The sequence below is a fragment of the Notolepis coatsorum genome (genome assembly GCF_963971535.1).
Source record: "Notolepis coatsorum genome assembly, chromosome: 7".
NCBI classification, from domain to species: domain Eukaryota; kingdom Metazoa; phylum Chordata; class Actinopteri; order Aulopiformes; family Paralepididae; genus Notolepis; species Notolepis coatsorum.
Genome location: NC_140171.1, coordinates 100265672 through 100291513, shown reverse-complemented (window position 1 = coordinate 100291513; position 25842 = coordinate 100265672). Strand labels below are relative to the sequence as shown.

At 43.2% G+C, this 25842-nt stretch overlaps 2 protein-coding genes across 3 annotated transcripts in view; one reads left to right on the top strand and one right to left on the bottom strand.

Moving 5' to 3' along the window:
• Positions 1 to 12201, top strand: part of pvalb7 (parvalbumin 7) — a 107435-nt gene extending 95234 nt beyond the window's left edge. Inside the window, exons 1-5 of one of the 2 annotated variants that reach the window (XM_084318852.1) lie at positions 2021 to 2121; positions 8535 to 8603; positions 8751 to 8883; positions 9351 to 9460; positions 11656 to 12201. In XM_084318852.1, coding sequence (XP_084174978.1) covers positions 8543 to 8603; positions 8751 to 8883; positions 9351 to 9460; positions 11656 to 11681 — 330 coding nt within the window. In that variant the 5' untranslated portion in view covers positions 2021 to 2121; positions 8535 to 8542 and the 3' untranslated portion in view covers positions 11682 to 12201. Of the gene's footprint in view, positions 1 to 2020; positions 2122 to 8534; positions 8604 to 8750; positions 8884 to 9350; positions 9461 to 11655 lie in introns of those variants that run through there. The other variant, XM_084318853.1, reaches the window with a different exon arrangement.
• Positions 12202 to 13559: 1358 nt separating this feature from the next.
• The window catches only part of baiap2l2b (BAR/IMD domain containing adaptor protein 2 like 2b), a gene marked incomplete at its 5' end in the record, with an annotated part of 29522 nt that continues 17239 nt past the window's right edge, over positions 13560 to 25842 (bottom strand). The window contains 6 exons of the mRNA XM_084319282.1: positions 13560 to 13953; positions 14455 to 14498; positions 16553 to 16895; positions 19245 to 19310; positions 20990 to 21203; positions 21578 to 21680. Of these exons, the coding sequence (XP_084175408.1) occupies positions 13878 to 13953; positions 14455 to 14498; positions 16553 to 16895; positions 19245 to 19310; positions 20990 to 21203; positions 21578 to 21680 (846 nt within the window). The 3' untranslated portion in view covers positions 13560 to 13877. The remainder of the gene's footprint in view (positions 13954 to 14454; positions 14499 to 16552; positions 16896 to 19244; positions 19311 to 20989; positions 21204 to 21577; positions 21681 to 25842) is intronic.

The window sequence follows — 25842 nt, the reverse complement described above, 5'->3', positions numbered from 1 at the left end:
CCATGGGGACATTAACGTGTGTTGTCGGGCCTTATAAATAAATTTGATTTGAAATTTGATTACTGTATATCTGTATGTCATGTATGTCATATATGTCCTGATGATTTAAAATGGGGGACCCTGATGTAAACAAGACGAAAGTCCTTTCTCTGGTCTGCATCCCCTTAACAATTGTGTGTATTGAGCTGTACTGTATTGTACCCATTCTGCAATCTGTTAATACAAGTTTTCAATCAATCAATCAATCAAACCCACCCATATCTCCAAATGAATCCAGCCTTTCTGGCCTTGAAAAGCACCTGTAAGAAAAGTAGAATCCGTCTGTGTGCAGAGGATGATAGAAAGAGAGAGAGAGGAGAGAGAGAAGAGAGAGAGAGAGAGAGAGAGAGAGAGAGAGAGAGAGAGAGAGAGAGGAGAGAGAGAGAGAGAGAGAGACGGGGATGTGATGTGATGGTGATATGAGGCTGGAAGAGAAAGAGGGAGAGAGGGAGAAAGATGTGATATGAGGCTGGAAGAGAGAGTGAGAGAGATAAGGCGACAGATGGTAAAGCCATGAGTCACCTATGGGAAGTCGAGGGTCCTTCTGACAAGACAGAGATTGAGAGGTGATAAAGGGGGAGAGGGAATATGAGGAGGGAAGAGATAAACACATGGATGGAGAGATTAGAGAAGAGAAGGCAGGGAGAGAGACAGATGAGAGATATGAGTCGACAGACAGGCAAGCAGGGAGAGAGAGAGAGAGAGAGAGAGAGAGAGAGAGAGGCAGGAGAGAGACAGATTAAAGATATGGGTAGACAAACAGGCAGGCAGGTGGTTGTTTGGAGATGTTGTTAAAATAAGTGGTCTACATGTTAAAATAATAGCTCTACATTCTAACAGCCATCACTGATATAGAGTGTTTAGTGGTCAGTAACATGTGTCTCCCAGTCCCTCCGCTCTGCAGTAAACAGAAAATAAATGTTCTGGTATCCCAAATATGTGCTTGAAACAAGTCAAATACCTACCAGAGCAGTAAGCAAATCTGGCCTGGCAGGATTTCTTGAAATAAGTACAAATATCTAGGGTTCTCTCTCCTGATTGGATAAAGTAGGAAGGGATACCAGAAAATGTATTTTCTGTTTACTGCAGAGCGGAGGGACTGAGAGACCCATGTTACCTGACCAGACACTCTATATCAGTGATGGCTGTCAGAATGTAGAGCTATGTAACACTTATATTTAACAAATAAATACCACTTACTTTAAAGCTTCAATCCATGAGGTAATGAATTGTAATTTTTTTATTCACCTTAAATACCACAAGCATACCAAGAGGGCCTATGGGCTGAGAAATTCTCAGAACCGAGATTGTGGGGGGGCAGCCCACATGGCCTCTTCATTTCAGCTTGCAAGCTAATTTTACCGCATTAGTTGTGGAACCATGAATATAAACCACCTATTTTAACATCTTAAACATGTACCCCCGGTCCTTCTCATCTCTCCTCATTAGTTTCCAAGTGCTGACCTTCAAATTGGTCTCAAATCGGTTTAACTGTGACGCTGAAAGTGCAGGCGCGTGTGACACGCGAGATTGATACAAGCGACAGAAAAGACAGACGGAAAGGGGGAAAGAACAAGAGAAAATAATAGAATAGAAGAGAATATAATTACTAAAAATACAGTCTGGGATATACATTCTAAAATATGTATATCCATTCTAAAATATATGTAATAATGTAAAGGTAAAAGTCCTGAGTCAAAAAGTCCAGGAAGATATGCCAGAGGTGTGTACTGTCACTCTGCGCTCAGTAAGAAAGGCCAGAGATAATTATGCTCCCGACTGAGATGGAGTGTAAATATTAATAGCCCAGTGTGGTTTGTTAGGGCTGCGGAGAAAGCGATCCCACCGGGCAGACGGTCAGCACATCGTGTCTTGGTGCCCCACTATTACCCTCCTAAAATAGAGATCTGACACAGGAGGGTCGGGGGGAGGGGGGTATAAAAGTCTTATTGTGTCCTCCTCCTCCACTCGCTCACCTTACCTCCATCTCCAAACCCCTCTCTTTTCTCTCACTCGTCTCTCTCTCCCTCTTTTTCTCCCCTCTATATCTCCACACTGGTGCAACTATATTCCTACATTCAGGTAAGACATAGATGACAAATTCATTGTTTCAACAGAAAACCAAAAGAGTAGCCTATATACGGCGCGCAGTGCACAATCAATAATACAAGAAGATGCATTATGAGTTATTAATGTTGGAATGACAGTGTCTGTGCGGTGATGACACTGCATACTGAAAATAAATTATGTTCTTGGTCAAATCTATGGATAGTTGTATGTACTTTGTACCATAGCAGAATTGTGTTACATTATGAATGATTTGTATATTTCCAATGATCTATGCCGCTGTTGCTGGCTTTAAAACAGTGGGGAAGGCTAGAGGTGGTGCCGTACAAATCTGTCTTGAAAAGATGTTTGTAAAATTAGGTAGGAGGCTGCAACAAAAACAAGGTTATGTACATGCATACAAGTAAATAAAAGAAAAAAATGACCGTAGCAATAGTATACAAGGACAATTACAATAAATAAGGGAGAGGGAAGGAAAGAGAGAGGGAAAAAGAGAAGGGGAGAGTGAGAACCAGAGGGAGAGAGAGAGAAGAAAGGAGGTAGGTGAGGGGGCTTAGGGGGAGGAGAGAAGAGTCTAGTTAAAACATATAACTAGTATTAAGCATCTTTGAGCATTTGCATGTATTATTATTATTATTATTATTATTATTAGTAAGGGGAAGAAAACAACAGATGTATTGATACTTCATCCAACAAGTGTTGTGCGCCTTTGTTTAGGAGAATTAACACGGTATGGTGATTTAACACGCCGGCCACTTTGCTCTTATGTCCTGCTCAGTTTGGGATTACTTTCCACCCTGGGTGCGAACAGGATTAAAAGGAATCCCAACCTGAGCATTAAAAAATATATAAATAAAAGAATGCCATGCTCAGGTTGGGATTCCTTTCACCCTGTGTGTGAACAGGGTGGATAGGAATCCCAACCTGATCACGGCATAAGAGCAAAATGGCCGCTGTGTAAATAATTGGCCAGTGATGCTGCTGTAAGCATGTCGACACCTCAATGTTCTACGATCACAGCAGAAGAACTGGTTTTCAAGCCCAGCTAAGAAAACAAGGCTCATGTGATGAATGTGTGTGCGTGTGTGTGTGTGATGACACACTATGCCAAATTGAAGCATCACTCAGCATAGTCCGTCACATTCACTCTTCACATTTTGTTCACTGCAGCATACAATTCAATCTGTGTTTAATATCTATTCAATCACATCATTGTATGTGTGTCAGCACATGATCTCTCACTTTGCACGATGAATCAAAGAGGCCTAACATCATTCTTGCTGGAGCGAGAGAGAAAAAAAAATAACTCAAAGTCGGCCAGGATAGAACTTGTTAACTCCCTATTCGCTGTTGGACGCATGTATGCAATGTTACTTTCAACAAGCTCTCAACATGACAACATATCGTGATGTGAATCACACATCAGAGGTCGGTCTTGTAAGATCTGTCTGCAGATAACAGATCAGAGAACAGATGCTGAACAAGAGATGCAAAGTGAAAAACAGAGATCCAAAATGTACCGTAGATCCGCCTCGAGACATCAGGGCAGGATATGGATCAGGTTCCATGAGGACTTTTCTCTTTATGCCCGGAATGGAACGGATAGATGAAAGCATTCCGAACAAGATCTTATTCACTGTGTCTTGTACATCTCAACAAACATTGGCAGATGTTCACCAGCATGCGTGCCAGATTGTTTTCCTATTTTGACATCATATTATATGGAAAGTGAGTAGTGAAGGGTTAGCATTGATAGAGATGAGGATCAGAGACATGAAACAGAAAGTTTCACTTTTGCATTAGTCATTCTCTCCACCTTGGATCATCTCATCAAAGAGGATAATTATTTGCTGCTCTCAAACACTGTAATCTGCAGAGGGGATATCAGAATCACTCAACGGAGTTACCTCAACTTCTATGTGGTATAAACAGCACACATCTCGGAACTCATACACGCCTATAACTCCAGCCGGTCCCCGAGGTCTTCTGATCAGTGCCTCCCGGTGGTGAACCAGGCTGAAGACTAGACCCAGGGGGACCGAGCTTTTGAAGCAGTGGCCCCAAGGCTCTGGAATGAGCTCCCCCAGGTCTTGAGAGCCTCCCCCTCAGTGGCCCCAAGGCTCTGGAATGAGCTCCCCCAGGTCCTGAGAGCCTCACCCTCAGTGGCCCCTAGGCTCTGGAATGAGCTCCCCCAGGTCCTGAGAGGCATGTACCACTTCCGCAACGTATTTGATTTCCGGGGTTGGCCTGATTGGCCGCGACGGCCACGTGACGCGCGTGGCACGCCCCCGCGGCAGCCGCAGCGGCAAGCACGCTGCCGTTGGCGAAAGCAGGATGAGAGAGCGTAGATTTCGCTGTGTATCATTTAATCATTTAACATTTGAAAGGCATACATTGTTGTCATACAGAAGTACAGAATACTTTTATCCAAAATGCTTCTTACTGTTACACTGTTAGAGACTGTGCTAGACAAATGAATGACTAATTCGGTCTGAAATAGCGTAACTAATAACGTTAGTAAGCACTGCTTATATGCTTATTATGTCTGCAGGGTACAGTAAACGTTTCTCCCGGTACATTCTGAAGAGCACACCGCTGTATGTTGGAGAACCAGCGGTCTTCCGCTCCTCCTCACTCTGGGCGGCACCTCGGCACAGCTCAGCCCTGTGTGAGACGCGAGCAGGAAGGAGATGGGAGTCCTTCCAATCGGAATATGTTGTTTCTTTACACATATGTTGGATTATGAATATGTCTTTATAGCTATGCTGCCAGGCTGGTCCGCGACCCTCCGTGCTGCGATCACCAGCGGGGAGAATATGCTCACGCGAGCGGCATCGCTGAGCTCTGGTGACGGTCTTATTGGGGCTTATGCCGAGAAGCAGTAACACAACATTGCAACTGTTGTGTTACTGCTTTCTGACCGAATTAGTCATTCATTTGTAGCTATAAAGACATATTCATAATCCAACATATGTGTAAAGAAACAACATATTCCGATTGGAAGGACTCCCATCTCCTCCTTCCTGCTCGCGTCTCACACAGGGCTGAGCTGTGCCGAGGTGCCGCCCCGAGTGAGGAGGAGCGGAAGACCGCTGGTTCTCCAACATACAGCGGTGTGCTCTTCAGAATGTACCGGGAGAAACGTTTACTGTACCCCGCAGACATAATAAGCATATAAGCAGTGCTTACTAACGTTATTAGTTACGCTATTTCAGACCGAATTAGTCATTCATTTGTCTAGCAGTCTCTAACAGTGTAACAGTAAGAAGCATTTTGGATAAAAGTATTCTGTACTTCTGTATGACGACAATGTATGCCTTTCAAATCGAAATCTACGCTCTCTCATCCTGCTTTCGCCAACGGCAGCGCGTTTGCCGCTGCGGCTGCCGCGGGGGCGTGCCATGCGCGTCACGTGGCCGTCGCGGCCAATCAGGCCAACCCCCCGGAAATCAAATACGTTGCGGAAGTGGTACACGCGGTCCTGAGAGCCTCCCCCTCAGTGGCCCCTAGGCTCTGGAATGAGCTCCCCCAGGTCCTGAGAGCCTCCCCCTCAGTGGCCCCTAGGCTCTGGAATGAGCTCCCCCAGGTCCTGAGAGCCTCCCCCTCAGTGGCCCCTAGGCTCTGGAATGAGCTCCCCGGGTCTTGAGAGCCTCCCCCTCAGTGGCCCCTAGGCTCTGGAATGAGCTCCCCCAGGTCCTGAGAGCCTCCCCCTCAGTGGCCCCTAGGCTCTGGAATGAGCTCCCCAGGTCTTGAGAGCCTCCCCCTCTGTGGACTCGTTCAAGGGGCAGCAAAAAATTGCCCTGTTCATTTTCTTTTTTGTTTTTAAACTTGTGAAGCACTCTGTGCATTCGTGCTGGGAAGGGTGCTATATAAATAAAGTCTTACTTACTTACTTAATGTAACAGTACTGTATATCTGTATGTCGTGTATGTATGTCATAAATGTTATGATGAATTGAAAATGGGGGACCCTGATGTAAACAAGACGAAAGTCTTTCTCTGGTCTGCATCCCCTTAACAATTGTGTGTATTGAGCCGTACTGTATTAATTTGTACCTATTCTGCAATCTGTTAATACAATTTTCAATCAATCAAACTTACTTACACACAGCACAGGGTTAACTCAACTGGTATGCCATGCAAGCGGCACACACAAACAGACACACACCAGGGAGGGATTGAGTTCCCGTTACTGGCACAAACACATTCCTCAAAGATCTTTCTTGACAGCTCAACACTTGTTCTCAAAACTCACGGGATAAACATGACACAAAAATCTACTGGCGTCTGTCGGACACTGCAATGAGTTATGCCACCAATACTAATCATAATGGTGTGTATTCAAATCACACTAATTACGCCCCATTGATTGATAATGGATTTTTTATTTGAATTTTTTTATACAACAATTGATTATTTCTAAACAGCATTGCACATTAGATAGTTATATTAGTGTAGATATGTTATTGTGGAACACTTTTTATTTTTCCGTGAGGAGAAGCGATAACCATTAGAGACCGGGCAGCGTAATAGACAAGGGCGCCGCTTAGCACTGCATCACTGCAGTAAGAGCAACAGTCCAAGGGGTCAGTCTCTTCTGTACAACACGGTCTACCTGTCCCCGCTCTGTCAGAGGGAACAAGGGATCTGAGTAGGGGAGGACAGGTGGGAGTATGTGTGTGCGTGTAACGTTCTAAAAGCGAGAAGAGAAAGATGGCGCATGCAAGACTGTATTCATGCTCACACTAGGGCTTAGGTTTGGTTTACATTTTCAGAAATCTTGAGCATCAAACACTTCATTTCCTGCATTCCGGTGTACCTTTATGCCCCAATTTGTGCCTTTTCTGCATTAATTCATGGTGGAAATGTCTTTATGTAAAGGAAAAGACAACATGCAGGTACCTGCTGACACAAATATAATGGAATATAATGCAGTGAGGCTCCCAGGCATTCTGTATTACTTTCAAATATTTATTCTCCTATATTGGATTGTTGTTGGTTATATAGTTACAGGTAAGAAGAATATAGAAATGTTTTGACCCCCTTATTTTTGACCTATTAGGGGACGGGGTTGTCTTTCATATTAACTATATATTATTAACTATATGTCTCCTGCACCCCCCCCCCCATAATCTACACCTATGTGCCCATGCCTCAAAACTATGGCCTTTGGTCAAGCCCCCCCCCCCAAGTTCCTCTGCAGTGTCCGCCTCTGACCCAGAGGTGTCTGCCGAGTGCCTGAGTGAAACCCGGTCAGCCTCAGAGTCCTCTTCTGTCTTGGTGTCCCATATAATGTGTTTGTCCTCTCTTGTCTTCCCTGCCAGCAGGCTATTTCAGCTGATTTACCTCACTGGCCTCGGTCAGAGTGTCCTGTATCTCTGTAGCTATTCTCCTGGCCCACACCCCCGGGGGGACGATGGCTTACTTTACTTCCCCCGTTTACATGGACCAGTGTTGTAGTACTCCAGTCCTGGACTGATTTTCAGGACTCGTGACTCGACTTGGACTTGAGCACTGATGACTCGGACTTGGACTCGAACATTGACTGCATTCGGACTCGGAAGGTGCAGACGAGGACTCTGACTTGTTAATTGATAAATACAGTTATAATTTTTTTTGTAATAGACCCTAATCATAAATAAAGCATAAGATTTTGATGGCTAGTGCATTTGTTTGGCTGTTTGTTAGGCACACTGATGAAGGCCGGATGGCTGAAAACGTTTTGTGCCCTTTAAACAACTTGTAAAATAAAAAACAACGATATTCCGAGTGCGGTCCCTACCTCCCTTTTTTGCATAATTATTGTTGGACTACGCACCTGTCTGAGCGCAGTGGTTACCCCTTTTTCTACCATAGTGCATTTGTTTGGCTATTGTGTCACAAAGTAAATAAACTCCCTTTGAAATGTAGTGTTTAATGTAGACCTTTTTCTATTTGTATGTCAGCTCTTTGACTGCCACTGCCAGAGTGGAGTGGACTCAACCTGACTTGGACTCGGACTAGGGTAATGGGGACTCGACTCGGACTCTTCTTTGGTGATTCGGACTTGGACTCGAACACTGGGGACTCGAGACTCGACTTAAACTCGAGATTTAGTGACTTGACTACAACACTGACATGGACACATCAAACACTCACACAGGACTCAAAACGACACTCTTCTTCCTCTCACACATTAAAAAATAAACGCTCTGGGTATACCATAACTGTGTATTAAAATAAAAAGGAAATTAAAAACGTCTTACCGTCTGTACTATTATGTACCTTACTACTATGCTACTATATTTATACTACCACCTCACGTGTTTCTTGTACCTTACTACTATACTTATACTACCACCTCACGCATTTCTTGTACCTTAATACTATGCTACTATACTTATAAAACCACCTGTTTTCTCTCTTCTTATCTAATCTCTCTTTCTGCAGCTTCCACAATGGCCATGAAAGACCTGTTGAAGGCTGATGATATCAAGAAGGCTCTTGATGCTTTCGCAGGTATATAAACGATTAAACGTTTTAATTATGTAATTCAATGTACGGTATTGCATGGGCCTTACAACGGTTTTACATGTTGAATAACTTTTAATCAACCATGCGGTGTTCTTGCTTTTTTTTTTTATATGGTTTGATATCTGTCTGTAGTGGCAGGCTCGTTTAACCACAAACAGTTCTTTGAGATGGTGGGAATGAAAGCCATGTCCGCGGAAAACGTCAAAAAGGTCTTCCAGGCTCTGGACGCGGACGCCAGCGGCTTCATAGAGGAGGAGGAGCTTAAGTAAGTAGGACACACACAGACATGCAGCTGCACACAAACAAACAGACAGACACACATACACACACACACATAGACACACAGACACACACAAACAGACAGACAGACAGACAGACAGACAGACAGACAGACAGACAGACAGACAGACAGACAGACAGACAGACAGACAGACAGACAGACAGACAGACAGACAGACAGACAGACAGACAGACATACACAGACACACACACACACACACACACACACACACACACACACACACACACACACACACACACACACACACACACACACACACACACACACACACACACACACACACACACACACACACACACACACACACACACACACACACACACACACACACACACACACACACACACACACACACACACACACACACACACACACACACACACAGACACACACACACTACTGAGCCTGTGCTGTCTGGTCCTCTCTCTCAGGTTTGTATTGAAGAGTTTTGCCACAAATGCCAGAGACTTGACCGACGCAGAGACCAACGCATTCCTCCAAGCTGCAGACAATGATGGAGACGGCAAGATCGGCATTGAGGGTGAGGACGGAGGGAGAGGGAGAGGAGGCAGAGGAGGGAGAGGGGGAGGAGGCAGAGGAGGGAGAGGAGGGAGGGAGAGGAGAGAGAGGAGGGAGAGGAGGGTGAGGAGGGAGAGGAGGGAGAGGAGAGGAGGGAAAGGAGGGAGAGGAGAGAGAGGAGGGAGAGGGGGAGGAGGCAGAGGGAGGGGAGAGAGAGGAGGCAGAGGAGGGAGGAGGGAGAGGAGGCAGAGGAGGGAGAGGAGAGGAGAGGAGAGGAGAGGAGAGGAGAGGAGAGGAGAGGAGAGGAGAGGAGGGATAGGATGCAGAGGAGGGAGAGGAGAGAGGAGGGAGAGGAGAGAGAGGAGGGAGAGGAGAGGAGAGGAGAGAGAGGAGGGAGAGGGAGGCTGGGAAGCATATTATCAGAGACAGAGGAGACGGATCACGGTGGCAGTTCTTAACAGAGAACACTGCTAAGTGGCGCAGTGGGCAAGGCTCTCGCCACTAACGCAGGAGATGCTGGGTTCGAGCTTGGCTGGTCATTCATACTAACACAATTGGCAGTGTTAGGGGTAGGAAAGCTGGTGGGTGGGGATTGGACGTTGTGGACAGCGACTCCTACAGGTCGGTTGGTGCGCCTGTACAGCAGAATCAGGAAGTAACGGGGGCAGCATGAGCCTCCCACGCGTTACTCCTCGCCACTGAGAGATCGCGCTGTACAGGTGAAAAGATACGACGGCTGCCTCCTCGTGTACCGGAGGGGATGCGTCTATATTAAAGGCAGCCCAAGAGTGCTTCCGCATTCGCCTGATTGGCCCCGGTAATGCACGCAATGTGCATTTTCTTTTTTGCCGAGCCCAGCTGTCAGAAAGCGGAAATGGAATACATATTTATCCAAACGAGGACCAGATTCACTCATGACGCCATAACGTTATTTCGCGAGCCCAGCTGTCAGAAACTGTACATTGTAACGTTAACACAGCCCAGCTGTCAACTGTACTTTGTAACGTTATGTTATTTCGGGCATTCATAACGTTATTTTGCGCGACTGTACATTGTTATGTTATTTCGGGCGTTTTATTCATAGCGTTATTTCGCGCGACTGTACATTGTAACGTTAACACAGCCCAGCTGTCAACTGTACTTTGTAACGTTATGTTATTTCGGGCGTTTTATTCATAACAAACATGCATAGAATAACAGAACGGATTGAGAGGTGGTGACAAAGCACTGGGCATTTATTTAAAAAACATACCCTTCCCTCACTGTGTTCAGAGATGTCACACATCACACAACTGCTTGTGTATTCTAGCAGTGTTTTAGAGGTTATTTTGGTCATCAACACTTGCTAGCAAATGCATTCCGCCCATTTGGTATTGTGCTTTTCTTTTTACTTTTGAATTTCTCCAGACCTCTCTTGGTAGAGCCTCAGGTGTGGCTAGCAGTAGCAACCACTATACCCACTGAAATCCAACCCGCACATCATCAGACAAAAACAAAACATGTAAACAAAGCTGGAAACAGTACCATGTTACCATCTTTTTTCCTAGATGCTGGCTGCCGCTAGCAGTAGCAACCACTATACCCACTGAAATCCAACCCACACATCATCAGACAAAAACAAAACATGTAAACAAAGCTGTAAACAGTACCATGTTACCATCTTTTTTCCTAGATGCCGGCTGCCGCTGTTTGACGACATTACAGATTCTACCTTTAAGCAAAACTGTTGTGGTTGAAGTTGTTCAGAGAGTGGAGTATAATGTTATGGCGTTATGAGTGAAGCGGGTCCTCGTTTGGATAAATATGTATTCGCGATTAGTGAGTGGCAAAAAAGAAAATGCGCATTGCGTGCGTTACCGGGGCCAATCAGGGGAATGCGGAAGCACTCTTGGGCTGCCTTTAATATAGACGCGGAGGGGATACGTGATGCAAGGCTTCGTCCTCACTGCAGCCGATCAGTGGGAGGCATAGTCTAGCAACGTTCGAGACAGGGGAGGGGAGAATTGAAGGGAGAATTGGAGAATTGAAAATAAGGAGAAAAAAAAACAGAGAACACTAAAAAGGGCGGCAACAACGAAACTACTTGCTACAAAATAAACATAATAATAATATAATATAACAAGATAATGAAATGTAATGCGATGTTACGTCGAGTGAAATGTGACTTTTAAAGTTGAAACATTTCTTCATTCATTCTTTTTCCTTCTTGTTTCTCAGAGTTCGAGTCCTTGGTGCATGAGTAGATGGCACGCCCCTACGCCCCCCCCGCCCCCCTTCTCCTCATTCACACCTGACGGCTCCTGAATCCTGCTGAGTCAGTCCAGACCCTGTGCATGTATGACCAGGTCAGGCCACCAGGGAGCACTAGAGAGGCGGCACCCACAGGCACACACCCGTCACCGCTGTAATTTTTCTTCTTTTTCTTTTATACAAACATCCTTCACATGTTTCCTGGTTCCTTGGAGGGTGTTTCATGGGCTCAGGCCCTAGAGGCACTTCTTCTGATGTTACCATTTCATCGTCCAAACCTTCACTTTTAATGTCCTCTATATATGTAATGTGCACTTCCCCGTTTCCTTTACACCTGCGTGAAGTATCCCCTTCACCTCCCCTCCTCTATCCTCACTCCCTTCACTCCCTCCCTCTCTCTTCCCCTCACTCCATCAGTCCATCTCTCTCTCTGAGGCAATGTAAAAAATAAACTGATGTTGAAAGAAAGGAGTTGAGTCGTGAAGAGAGGACATATCTGAATAAGAAATAATAAAATGCCTTGAGTTAATAGTGTAATGTCTCTTTACTCGTCATCACCGGCAGACATGTATATATATACGGAACTCACACAAGTCAAAAGGTATAAACACTTTGTTGCTACACCCATACTGTGTTGGAACACAAAAATAAAATAAAATAAATAAATATATATATTCGTGATGTATGTTTGACCTGCGTTATGCAGCATTGAAGATACTCACACGTTTACATGATGATCACCGTATCTTATGATTTGTTATGTTTTCACCAAAGAGGGCAATGAAGTTATAAACTTGAAGGCAACATTAACTCATTCACCGCCGTCCACGTATATATACATGTTTGTCCGCCAATCGAATAACGCCAACCACGTGTATATATACGTTATTGGATCGTTATTTCTTTTATTCGCTATTTATTCGAGAAGACGGTAAGCTAATTTCCCCAAATGTTGGTGTGTTCCTTTAATGTCATGAGAACTAGCATACAGTGTCAGGATACATGCTATTATTTGCGTACATTTTGTAATGTATGATAAACAACGCCGTCAACATAAACATATAAAGGTGCTGTAAGCGGTATTTTCTTTGTTAGAATAAGTGGTCTATATGTTGAAATAAAAGCTCTATATTCTGACATCACTGATATATAAAGTGTTTGGTCAGTAACACGGGTCTCTCAGTCCCTCCACTCTGCAGTAAACACAAAATAGATTTTCTGGTATCCTGTTCCCGTTCCAATCAGGAGAGAGAACTCCACACTGAAAAATGGTCTGACAAAAATAAAGGAAATAAAAACGAGTTTTAAACAAAATTTGTTTAATGTGTTGAAACAAGTAAAACAATCTACCAGCAAATTTGGCTTGGTAAGACCTTTTGAAATAAGTACAAATATCTAGGGTTCTCTTTCCTGATTGGATAAAGTGGGAACAGGATACCAGAATTGATTTGAACAAAAGACTTACCACGTACAACACCTTTAAGAGATATAATACAAACACTGCCTCAAGCGGGCAACTCAATGAGAAAAGAAATACATAATGGAAAATGGGATAAAACATAAAAACTATGAAAGAGATTGGGTATGGAAACAGAAGGACATTGCCCTCCTCATGTAATCTACAGTATTTATATATATTTTAAATGTTGCTGCTTAATTACATTTTGGTCATAATATCAGTAGCTTTTGGTTGACAAGATACATAAATGGTAAATGGTGCATTTTATATAGCACTTTTATCCAAAGCGTTTTACAATTTTGTTCCTCACATTCACCCATTCACTCACACATTCACACACCGATGGCGGAGGCGACCATACAAGGTGCACACCTGCTCATTGGGAGCAATTAGGGGTTAAGTCAGTGTCTTGCTCAAGGACACTTCGACACACTGCCCGGGAGGAGCGGAAATAGAACCGGGGACCTTCCGGCTACCAGACGACCGCTATACCTCCTGAGCCACTGTCGCCCCCGGAAATGAGTTATACATAAAAGTGAGATCATCTCATCGAGATCTCACTTTTGATATACGTAGAACTCGTTTCAACTGAAGTGCCTATCCCCCTAAGATGTCAGACACATTCATACACTGACCTGAAATAAATGAAATTATCTGTTTAATGCCTCTAGAACGATATCTGGCAGACTGCGTTTCAATCTTGGCTTCAAGATTGCAGAGTGCCGATTGATTAATGGATCTGAGGCGCAGATCTGTCATTGGTTGTTGTAGGGCGCAGTTTCACGGTGGCGAATGGGTTCGTGCCTCTGAAACACAGATGATAGGGAAACGTTAATTCCAGCAAACGTGCACACCAGCATGCACACGCACACACACACAGTGTTGCGTTCCTCATATCAACACTGATTGCACGCACGCTAAGGACGCCACGTACACGCGCGCTCCAGGCGCGTGTGCGCGCTCCCGCGCATGCGCATAAATGTTCCCTCATTTAAGCACAGACTAAAGACAATGCCTAATTGCCTCTACGAATGGAATGTAACACATTTCATTCACAAGTTCTGTGTGAATGTATCTGAGAACGTATTTAACACACCTGACGACCGGCGCTATTGATATGCAAAGTAGCCCAGGTGGCAAGTTGGCGAGTGCAGCGCATTCCTGTGTGCACGCGCGTGCCGTGCACATCCGTGCGTGTGCGTGCACGCGCTTCTGCTCACAAAACTTTGGCTGCACTGCGTGCAACCCCATCCCATAAGGAACGCATCACTGCACACACACAACTAATATGCACACCTCACAATTACCTGGGAAAGAGCGGGTTTTCAGACTGCCCGGGGGGGGACAAGACCTGAGGATGCAAGAATTATGTGAGCAAACACAGATCCAGCTGTAAGAATAGCAGTGTTTCCCCTAGGATTTTTTTCAGGGGGGGTGGTAGGCCCCCCAAAACTACTAGTGTTGTCGCGGGGCGCGCGTGTCACGGATACGTGGTGTCAACAGTGTCGTCATAGACGCGTGCAGTAAGGCGGTTGTTAGTATCGGTGCATTTCTCTACACTGAGCTGAAATTAAACGATTGCACATAAATTAGGTAAATAAATATTAACAATATTTATTTACAACACATAAATTAACTTATTTACAATTATACATACAGTAGTGACATCACACATATGAACTATTTACAATACAGGGACATTGTTTCCCACAGGATTTTATGAGACTCGGACTCTCTAGGGGGGTCTGGGGGCATGCTCCCCCTAAATTGTTTTTTTTTGTACATTTTAAAGTTAAATGCATCAATCTGGTGCACTTTGAGAGCAAAATAAAGAGGCCAGATCTATGATGAACTTTGTGCTCAAAACACAAAATCGACAAGATTGCAGTGCTTCCGAATCCTCCTCGGAACACCTCAGCCGTTCCATGTATTTGTTAAATTCCACCACCAGCACACCTGATTCAACTTAACAAGCCCTTTATTAGTTGAATCAGGTGTGCTGGTGCTGGAATTTAACAAATACATGGAACGGCTGGGGTGCCTCGAGGAGAGGTTTGAGAACCACTAGAGCATACATTTGAGCCATCAATGAAATTAAGCAAAAGTGGTTACCTGTGTTGAACTGGTTTATTTTTTAGAAAATATAAAAATATACTGGATTACTATTACGACTACTACCACTGCCAATACTACTGATACATCCCTATTGGCAATGTATCAGTCTAGGTAATTAATGGGAAACACTGAGGGAGGCACATACAACACTTGTAACAATTTACAACCAGTGTCAGAGCGAGCGCACTCAAGTTGTTCGGAAATTCTGAGTGCACACTGGACGCTCTGACCAAAAAGTCAGTTTATCAGAGCGGAGCAGATTTCTCGGTTTTTAATTTTCCTGTTTTCGGATTTCTCTGATTCAATAATTTTTTTGGATTTAACCAACAAGAACAATACAAAATTATGTTTTTAACTAACTTTAATAATAGTACATCTGCAAACAGTGCCAGTGTAGTTCAATGTTCAGTGCCAGTTAGGTTATGAGGTTTATTTTTTTCAATTAAGTTCAGTTCAATGCAGTTCAACTGCCAGTGCAGTGCAATAACTAAATAATAATTAAATTGTTAAATAATACAAAATAATAATTGATTTAAAAGAAATCAAGAAAAAAACTGTAAAATGTAATTTATTTCAAAGTTCACACTTCTCCCCATCTCTGGCTGACATCACCATTGTGATACATGATGGTTAGGCCTTTGTGTTTTCCTCAGTGAGGGATTCTCTTTTGTCAGCAGCGTTTTGTACTTGCTGAAGCTTCTCTCTGTCCAAAGACCAGAGTTGGGACTGGCACGCACGCACACACACACACAGAAAGGGAGAATGGCTTATATGAGCTATCCAGTTCATATATCAACTTATATCAACTATCCAGTTCGTTTTTATAGTGTAACGTTACTTGAAGGAGAGAGAGAGAGACTGAGACTTGTTACTTGTTACGCGCAACGCTAGTCAGTCTCGGAATGGATTTGGTCGGTTTTTTCTGCGTCTCCGTAGACCGTGCTGCACCACCGTTTTAAAGTCTTAGTGAAGATTGATTTATATGAAAACCGATTTATGTATAATTTAGCTAGCTCGCCAACGTTACTGTGATTAAAGCAAACCTAAACAAAATAATAATAAAATATATATATATATATATATATATATATTTCTATACATAATTTTTTTATTAAAATTTTTTCAGGGGGGGGCAGGGGGTCCCGTTAGGGGGGTGGGCCACCCCACCAAGGCAATGGTAGGGGAAACACTGAATAGCATTTTTTTTTAACGCCGATAAGCAAATGCTTGAAACCCTGATACTCTCTGACCATGTCAAATTCCAATCCTCAGACCTTGAACCCGTAATACCTTGCCGTCAGAAGCCGCCTCCGCCTTCCGGTCCGGAAGAGGAGAGACCGGTCGCACGTCAACCGATGCCCTTCGGAGACCCTGCGGGTGGGGCGGGGGTGGAGGCGGGGGCGGGAGTTCGTTGTAGCTCTTCGTTTGACCGATCTTCGTATCCGCAGTCTTCGGCTCCGCCCGCCTCTCGGGGAGCGGGGAGATCAGGCGGACGTCGATGGAAGCCCTGCGGTTCGGCGTGGCCGGGGGTGGGACGTCTCCGTAGCTCTTGCTCTCGGCCTTCTCCGATTGGTCGTCGGTGTCGCTGGGGTCCAGCAGGTTGTTCATGCTGTGGCTTCTCAGCGAGGAACCGCTGAAGGATTAAAGGTACAGTACACCTATATCAATACATCAACATGGTTCAGTTTCTTAACTCATTCAGCGCCGGAGCGATATGCCCGATATAGGTCTAGAACGCCACCGCTTTAATCAATGGGGGGACTGCGAGATTTGCGAGTGCTTAAAATATATCTTAAATTATAGCTATGGGTCTAATACACCCGTCGATTATCAGTGAGTTGCTTCCAGTCAACATGTACAAAACGGATTGTTTTTTCATCTGTACATTTCCGTTTTATACCGTTTTGAATATGAATATAGTTTTGGTGATTCTTAGTAATCCCAGGAAAATACGCGATAATAGCCCTTTAGTGGAATACACTAAACACGTTGTAATTTTTCGCCTGATTATCGAATCTTCCTGAAATCACGCTAGATCATCATTATTATCCTTCCTCGTGCAAGAATGAAAAGAACCTCATAGCGCGAGGCTCCCCCAGTCCCCTCCTGCACTCAACGGCACACAGCCACACACACACACAGAGACAGCGTCGATCGGGGTAGAAATAAATATCAGATCAACGATAAAATTTATATATAGTGTTCTTACCTTGTATCGGATGTAATGCAAAAGAAATAATCCAATTATCTGATAGCCATTCCAAATACTGCTCGTGGAGGTCCGTACCACATTACTGACCGCTACACACTGACGGGCGGGCGGGGTTACTGTTCCATGCCATCGTTGTTGAGGCCTACCTTGCCTGAGTATTTAAACCCCGCCCGCACGGCTTGGTTCATCCCAGAAAAGAAACTACACCATTCCCAATGGAGTGCAATACCAGCTGTATTGTATTGTATTGTAGGCGGCGCTATTTGCCCTTTTGCGAGCTCAGACCCATTCCCAACGATAACATCAGGCTGGATGGATGAAAATGAATGGATATCGCTAATAAAATAAATAACGATTAAAACCAGACTATACTCGTGATTGGCACTCAAGCGATGGCGAGTTAACCCGACTATCATCGTGACTGGCGTTGAATGATTTAAGAACCGCTGAAGGATTAAAGGTACAGTACACGCATATCAATACATCAACATGGTTTAGTTCCTTAACCTCTTAAGCCTGAGCGGTCCGGTACTGGACCGACAATGACATCACGCCATAAATCCATCTCTACAGAATGTATGAATTAATGTTGTGTTTTTTTTTCTTCAAATGTAGCCAAGAGTAAAGACCCTAACCCTGTCAAAACAGCAGTCAAAGTGTATATTTTCAGCACTACATTGTTTACCAATGGTTTTAAGTGTTATTAGTGAAATATTAGTTTATAGAAATCTCAGGGCATCGAGTCGGAAAAAGGCGAGGGTTGACGCAAGGATTTGGCGCAACCTAACTTGAGTGTAGTCTTTTGAGAGAAGAGACCCAGGGCTTTCGATGGGCTCAAAAAACGATGGGCTTCAAAAAACTACACTTCCCAGCTCACGCCAGCCCCTGTCAATCATCTGACTTCTTTTTCAGTTTTCTTTTTCCTCTTTATTTTCTGGATCATATCTGACGGGTGGAACAAACCTGAACGTAATTGCCATAAATTAGAACGCAGTTAGTTCCTCTACCTTTCTGTGAACGTCTAGCAATAAACGGTGTTGCAATCTGATGAAAAATGGCGGAGAAATTTACATTATAAAAAAGTAACTGTACTTACAGTATATTTCATTCACGGTTTTTGGTGATACTCCAATCCAATACTACTCTGCCATTGGAAAGGGGAGATTTGGCCCGATTCATAGATGTGTGACTTGGCCATAATAAGGTAATTTATAGGCCTGATCTACAAAACCTTCTGTTTAATCATCTGCTCTTTATTCATTTGCTTAGATTGTTTGGACACGTGATCTTAATAAGGTACTGAATGAGCTCAGTGGCAATTTTTAATGCCTGGTCAATTTTAGCATGGTGTTATTCACCGTCAAAGATGACATTTTTATTTGATTTATTATTAAATGTATATTCTCCTTTGGTTCATTACAATTTACTCAAGCCTAGTAACAGACACAATATTTCTGTCACTGGGAATACATTCCCTGAGATCCATTGATGTCCCTAGATACCAAGAACATGCAAATGGTCCTTGTAGAAGTGGAGCAATCTTCCATTTACCTAGGTATATATTTTTAGGCGAATTTTCAGAAAATAGGGCTCGGTTTAAGAGGTTCAGCACTCAAGTCAAGTCAAGTCACTCTGGGACACTTTGAGGCTAGATCACAGTTTCCTAAACTCGTCAGACAAACACACACTGCACGTATATAATGACATATAAAGAGTGTGGTCCAATAACAACCGACAGGAAGTTGTTGGACTCTAAAGGTGGGTCCATACCTTGTCCCCAAGGTGTTCAGTAGGTCCTCCAGAGGAGCCACGTAGGCAGCGGGGAACCAGCCCTGGCTGAGAGTAAGTAAGTAAAGTTTATTTATATAGCACTATATAGACAACTCACAAAGTGCTTTACATACAGCAGAAATTAAATTAAATAAAATAAAAAGCAAGAACCATTCAAGAGATAAGAGACAGAACAAAACACAATGCATCACAGAGAAAGAAAATAAAACAAAAACAAAATACATATTCTATACCTGAAGGAGAAGCTCAAACATTACCCAAAGGCCTGTTTAAACAGTAATGTTTTTAGCTGATTTTTAAAAATGTCAACAGACGCTACAGCTCTTAGGCCACGAGGAAGGGCATTCCAGAGTCTAGGCGCTACAGACTGAAAGGCTCTGTCACCTTTGGTGATCAGCCTGGTGCACGGAATGACCAACAGATCCTGGTCAGCTGTCCTCAGGGTCCTGCTGGGCACATATGGTTCCAGCAGGTCAGTTAAATATTCTGGTGCCTGGCCGTGCAGAGCTCTGAAAGTGAGCACCAGGACTTTGAAATTAATTCTAAAATGTATAGGAAGCCAGTGCAAGGAGGCCAGAACAGGGAGCGGGACAGAGGGACAGGGAAATCAGCCTCAACCTTCAACAAAGCCTACAGGCCGTTATACATTAGACCTTGGGTAGCCCTATTAAAAAGACTCTTGAACACACACACACAAGACACATGCACTGCACCTTAAGATGCACATACACTTTTACGCAAGACACTTTCGGCAGAAATTTACTATTTGATCTTTTATATTTTATTTGATGTTACTACTACTACCTATTGTTACCATTCTTGTATTCATTGTTGTTTCTTAATTGTGCACTGTTTTGAGTCTGAGCTCAAAACACAAGAATTGCATTACCTGCAATGCCCCCTGTATTGTTGTGTATTTGACAAATAAAGAACTTGAACTTGAACAAAGTGTTTTCAGTTGTGGGATGAAAGATATCGTTCCGTTGACAACAGCCTCATGCTGAAGTACCTTTCACCAGGTCGTTAGAAACAGTTTTCTTTCCCCATAACTGTCTCATCCCAGAGTGAAGAACAGTGCCAAAACAGAAACAAAAAGGGTTCTATTCAGTGGGACCTTCCCTGATTCTGTTTTGTGTTGTCCCAGATACCGTTTGTATTGCCCCTTGAACAAGCCACCTGGGATGCAGACCAATAGCATTAGAAAGACTACTGTAGACTCATACTGTATATTCCCTGCATCACACACATGCACGCACACACACACACAGACACGCACACACTGTAAGCGGTATCTTCTTTGTTAAAATAAGTGGTCTACATGTTAAAATAAAAGCTCTACATTCCGACATCACTGATATATAAAGTGTTTGGTCAGTTACACGGGTCTCTCAGTCCCTCCGCTCTGCAGTAAACACAAAATACATTTTCTGGTATCCCGTTCCCGTTCCAATTAGGAGAGGGAACTCCAGATTGAAAAATGGTCTGACAAAAATAAAGGAAATAAAAACAAATGTGTTGAAACAAGTAAAACAATCAGCCAGCAAATTTGGCTTGATAAGAATTTTTGAAATAAGTAAAAATATCTAGGGTTCTCTTTCTCTCTATTGAGACTACTGTAGACTCATATATTACCTGCATCACACACACACATGCACGCACACGCACACGCACACACACACACACACACACACACACACACACACACGGCTGCCATGGGTACCCACCGCAGGCTGCTGTCAGTGCGTCCGTACAGCCACCCATTGCGTGGCTCCTGCACCAGCACAGTGACAGTCTCCCCCCGGGTGAAGGGCAGCAGCTTGGGGTTGGAGGAGGAAGGGTGGGACACCAGGGCCCTCATGGTCCTCCCCCCGCCCAGGCCCAGAGACTCCCCCACGGAGCTGGAGCGGGAGCGAGAGCGGCTGGGGATGGGTGAGGGGGCTGGGGGCGAGACAGGAGAGAAGACGCAGGGAGGAAGGGAGAGACAGGGTACACAAAAGACAAGGGCAGACAGAGAGAGAGAAATAAATATAGATAGATAGATAGAAAGGGAGATAGATAGATAGATAGATAGATAGATAGATAGATAGATAGATAGATAGATAGATAGATAGATAGATAGATAGATAGATAGATAGATAGATAGATAGATAGATAGATAGATAGATAGATAGATAGATAGATAGATAGATAGATAGATAGATAGATAGATAGATAGATAGGAGAGAGAGAGAGAGAGAGTGTTAGTTTATCCAATAAATTCCTTGAAGCAAAAATGTTGTCTCTCTTAGTTGGGTGCAGGTCAGTCATCCCACCTCTAGAGGGCACTCCTCCCAGAGCTTGCTGTTCCCTCCTGGCCCAGGACATGTCTTCATCTCTGGCTACTGTCTGTAGCAGAGAGCTCACTGAACCTCGCAACTGGACAGACAAGGATACACATTGATCAGTGTATAGAACAGTGTATCCGCTCAACAAAACAAACACATTTAAAGGATAATTCCAGTTATATTCACTCTAGAAGCTATTTGTCATATAAAGCCATTGATTCAGTCCAAAATCTTGTCAGAATTAACAAGAATCAAATCAAATCAAATCAAATTTATTTATAGGGCCCGACAACACACGTTAATGTCCCCATGGGCCGTACAGGTCTTCTTTAAACAGGTCAAGAAGACAACATAACAATAAGTCAAGAACAGAACAAGAACACCATAGGGTCCAAACATTTTTTAGATGAATGCAAATAAATGAAAGAATGCAAGCACTCCCAGACATACCCCACGCGAAGGTAAGGAAAAACTCAATCAAATCAATGTGTGTGTTTTTCTGGGCACTTGAGCTGGCTTCCAGCTGTACTTCAATCCAACCACGCAACAGACAAAGATGTTATCAATTAACTAAATATTTTCTTTGAGAGTAATTTAGCTGCTTTTCAGGACATGTTTTGATTGATTGCGTGCAGTTGCCCTGTTGGAACACAACTCATCATCTGTGGTCCTATTGACGAGATTTAGGTCGTAATCACTCGGCACGATGCTGAAAAGTAGGGTTGAAAATAACTTTATTATAAATTTTGACAGCTGAGCTATATTAGACCATGCTCTATCTCGTTCTTTAGAGGAAGGATATAAGACTGGAATTATGATTTTGCTAGTTTCTAATTAAAACCTCTTAACAGGCGGCCCCAAAAGTGGCAATTTTCTTTTACTTGAACTTGAGGACTGCATACTTTTCTTGCAAACCAAAATACTATACTTTATACTTATAGCACATGCGTGAGCCTGGTCTCTTTTGAAAGATAACATTCTGAAGTTTCTGATACAATAAACAATAGAAAATTCACTTTTAGTGCTAATGAAATAGAGTAACATAGGTCTGAACTTGAGTTGTAGAAAAACTTGTTACTCACGTTTTTCTGTAGTAGTTGCAATATCCAAAAGTATATTTCCAAAGAAATGGGTATGGCTGAAAAAACATAGCCTGGGTCCATAGCCTTAAGTCTTGTGTAGTACATGTCCAAATCTCATAAAAATCCGTAAGAAAATGTGTGATATAGAGTGATTTTGGTAAAATGTGAGAAAAGAAAAGGTCTGCAGTAAACCATTTTCTCATTGACTTCAATGCATTCAGTGGAAAATTCTCTTCCTGTTTTCGCTGGTGACTTTTCACCTAGATCCCTGAATCGCTCATCCCCACGTGGGGTACCATTGGAAAGCCACACTCATCGGTTACAACCCTGTCCAATAGTTTTTGAGATTGCCAAATGATTGACGGAGCTAGAGCGTCGGGAGTGGTATTCGAAAAAATTTAAAGTCTGCTAAAGACTTTGGCGCACGCCTCATATATTGGCATGTAACTTGAGAACCGCTCAATGCCTGAAATGGCACTCGACAGACAACAAATAGGGCTTTAATTCTATCTATATATTGTATTATAAAATATGCACACCCAAGCCACTAGAGGTCGCCAAAGTGGCGCCGGCGGGCAAATCGTCCTTAAGAGGGTGCCTGTTAAGAGGTTAAAGTAAAAACAAATGCTAGGGTTGGTTGCTTTCTGCATAAAATAACATAGGTCTTCTAATGCCGCTTTTCCACTGCATGGTACCTAATTGACTCGACTCAACCCTACTCTACTCGCTTTTGGTACCTGGTACTTTGTTTGTTTTCCACTGCAGGTAGTACCCCCCCCCCCCCCGTCATAGCGAGGGCACAGTGATGTCATCTTCAACGCGACACACAGACACGCATATCGAAGCTAGCTATGAAACCAGTGCCTTATTAGCGAATGTACGCTGGCCGCAATGCTAATGGTTATAATGGGAAATCCCAGTGACATTAGCACATAAGCTAACAAAATTTGCGATCTTTTTCTTGGTGGTAAATTGTGTTGCTGTTGGTTTTGTTTCATCAATAAATGAGGCAGAATACACTGTGAATGTATCTTTTTTTGTTTATTGCACTTTGTCGCCTGAAATGGCACTCGACAGACAACAAATAGGGCTTTAATGTGATCTATATATTGTATTATAAAATATGCACACCCAAGCCACTAGAGGCAAATCGTCCTTAACACATCTGGCGCCAATAACGTCGTACAACGTGTTTCAAGGTCATGCTAATTCTGCCATTCCACGGCGTACGACGTTATTGAGATCATATTTCATTTTTTCGCCATGGTATTCAGAATTCCCTCACCCAGCCTCGGCTGATACAGTGGGAGCCTGCACAACTCTGCAATGATTTAATACTGCCGCCTGGTGGATGATCGGCGAGTTACAACCGGAAATGGATCTCTGGAGATCTCCGTGCATCTGGCAAATGCGTCCGGCACTCACATATTGTTGCGGGACTCTAGACACACATCCGTGTATATCGATCGCTGCCATAACTCAATAATCGATATGATTTGGGCGTTTATTATTATTATACAAACCGGAAATGGATCTAGTAGGTCGCCGTCAAATAAGTGGGATCTTTTTCCTCCAGTCTCATCGGCGAACGGTAAGAGGACGCTGACGTCATTTTCAGCATGTTTGTTTATTATTATTAATGCAAACTGCTCTGATCAATATATCACCCATACTACATAAAGCATTTACTGAAGATCACGGAATTATAAACGACCCCCCCCCCCGTTCATCCGCGCATGATAAGTCATAACGTTTAGGATCATGTACAGTTGAATTTTTTTATATAGCGTGTATCGGCAACAAACGGCAGTTGATAATCTATATATGCGTTTATGCCTATAACTCACGTTCTAGGAATTACTGCAGAAAACGATAAAAACATATTTATATTCTAGACGGTATTTTCGTATGAATCTATGAATGAAAAAGTATAACGTTCCTACATCCTGAACGATAGATATCGATGTTGAATGGGCCATAGTAATGTCAATTTAGCAATACAATTAAAAAAGTTATAGCCCTACAAAGAAGGTAAACATCTTCATAGGCTTAGAGTGGTGGCAGAGAGTGGTATGAGACGGGCAAACTCCGTAGCAGTTAATGTGTTAAGAGGGTGCCTGTAAACTCAATCCCCGCCAACAACGATTATATACGCGTTTGGCCGACAACCGTTGAACGCCAATCACGTATATATATATTATTTGATCGTTTTTCCTTTTTTTCGATATTTGTATTCATTATTCATCCCGGCAATGGAAAACCGAAAAGGCAGAATAGAGTTGAGTCGAGTAGGTACGATGATTCAAGATTCAAGAGGTTTATTCGTCACATACATACACAAGACATATAGTGAAATGGAGTGAAGTGGAGTGGAAAAGCACCATTAGTCAGTGGTTCCCAAGGTGGGGTCCTGGGACCCACAGAGGTCCCTGAGCAGGTTCCAGGGGTCCTCCAACAAAATAAGGAATGGTTTATTTTCACTATCATTTTGTTTCATATAAATTAACTCTCGCCACTGATATCTCCCTACCTACAGTATTTGTTTTAGGGCTGTCCCCGACTAAGGATTTGGATAGTCGACTATGATTGGCCAAAATTTGCCATTAGTAAAAAATATATATATATTTATATTATTATAATTTTTTTTATCATTCCATTTGGGCTGTGCTTAATGTCTGAAGGAGTCGACTGAAGGCTTCTTGTCCTCTGCAAAAGCATGCAATTGGTCCACTAATGGATACATCTTGATATTTGTAGTATGTTCATTAGATGGGTGAAATCCTCTTTCAGTGCCTCTGTGCCTGTTTTCTTAGGCAGTTTTTTGGAAAGAATGGTAACTAATAGGGGTCAGCCCTAATTTGTTTATTGTTATTTGCACTTACAAACATACATTCTGGAAAATAAGTAAAAGAACAACAGTTAAAATGTGCAGGAAAGGTCAGAAAGCCCCCTCTTAAACCTATATAACTACACAGAACCCCCCCCCCCCCCACACACACACACACATTATGCACAGACACACATGCGCATATCCCTCTCATACACACAGATACATACAATACAGCATTATACATATATAATTATAATAACAAATACACATGGATACTACAGACTACAGGATCTGTAGTTCTTTTTTAAGCTTGCTTTTAAATGTATTTAAAGTTGAACATG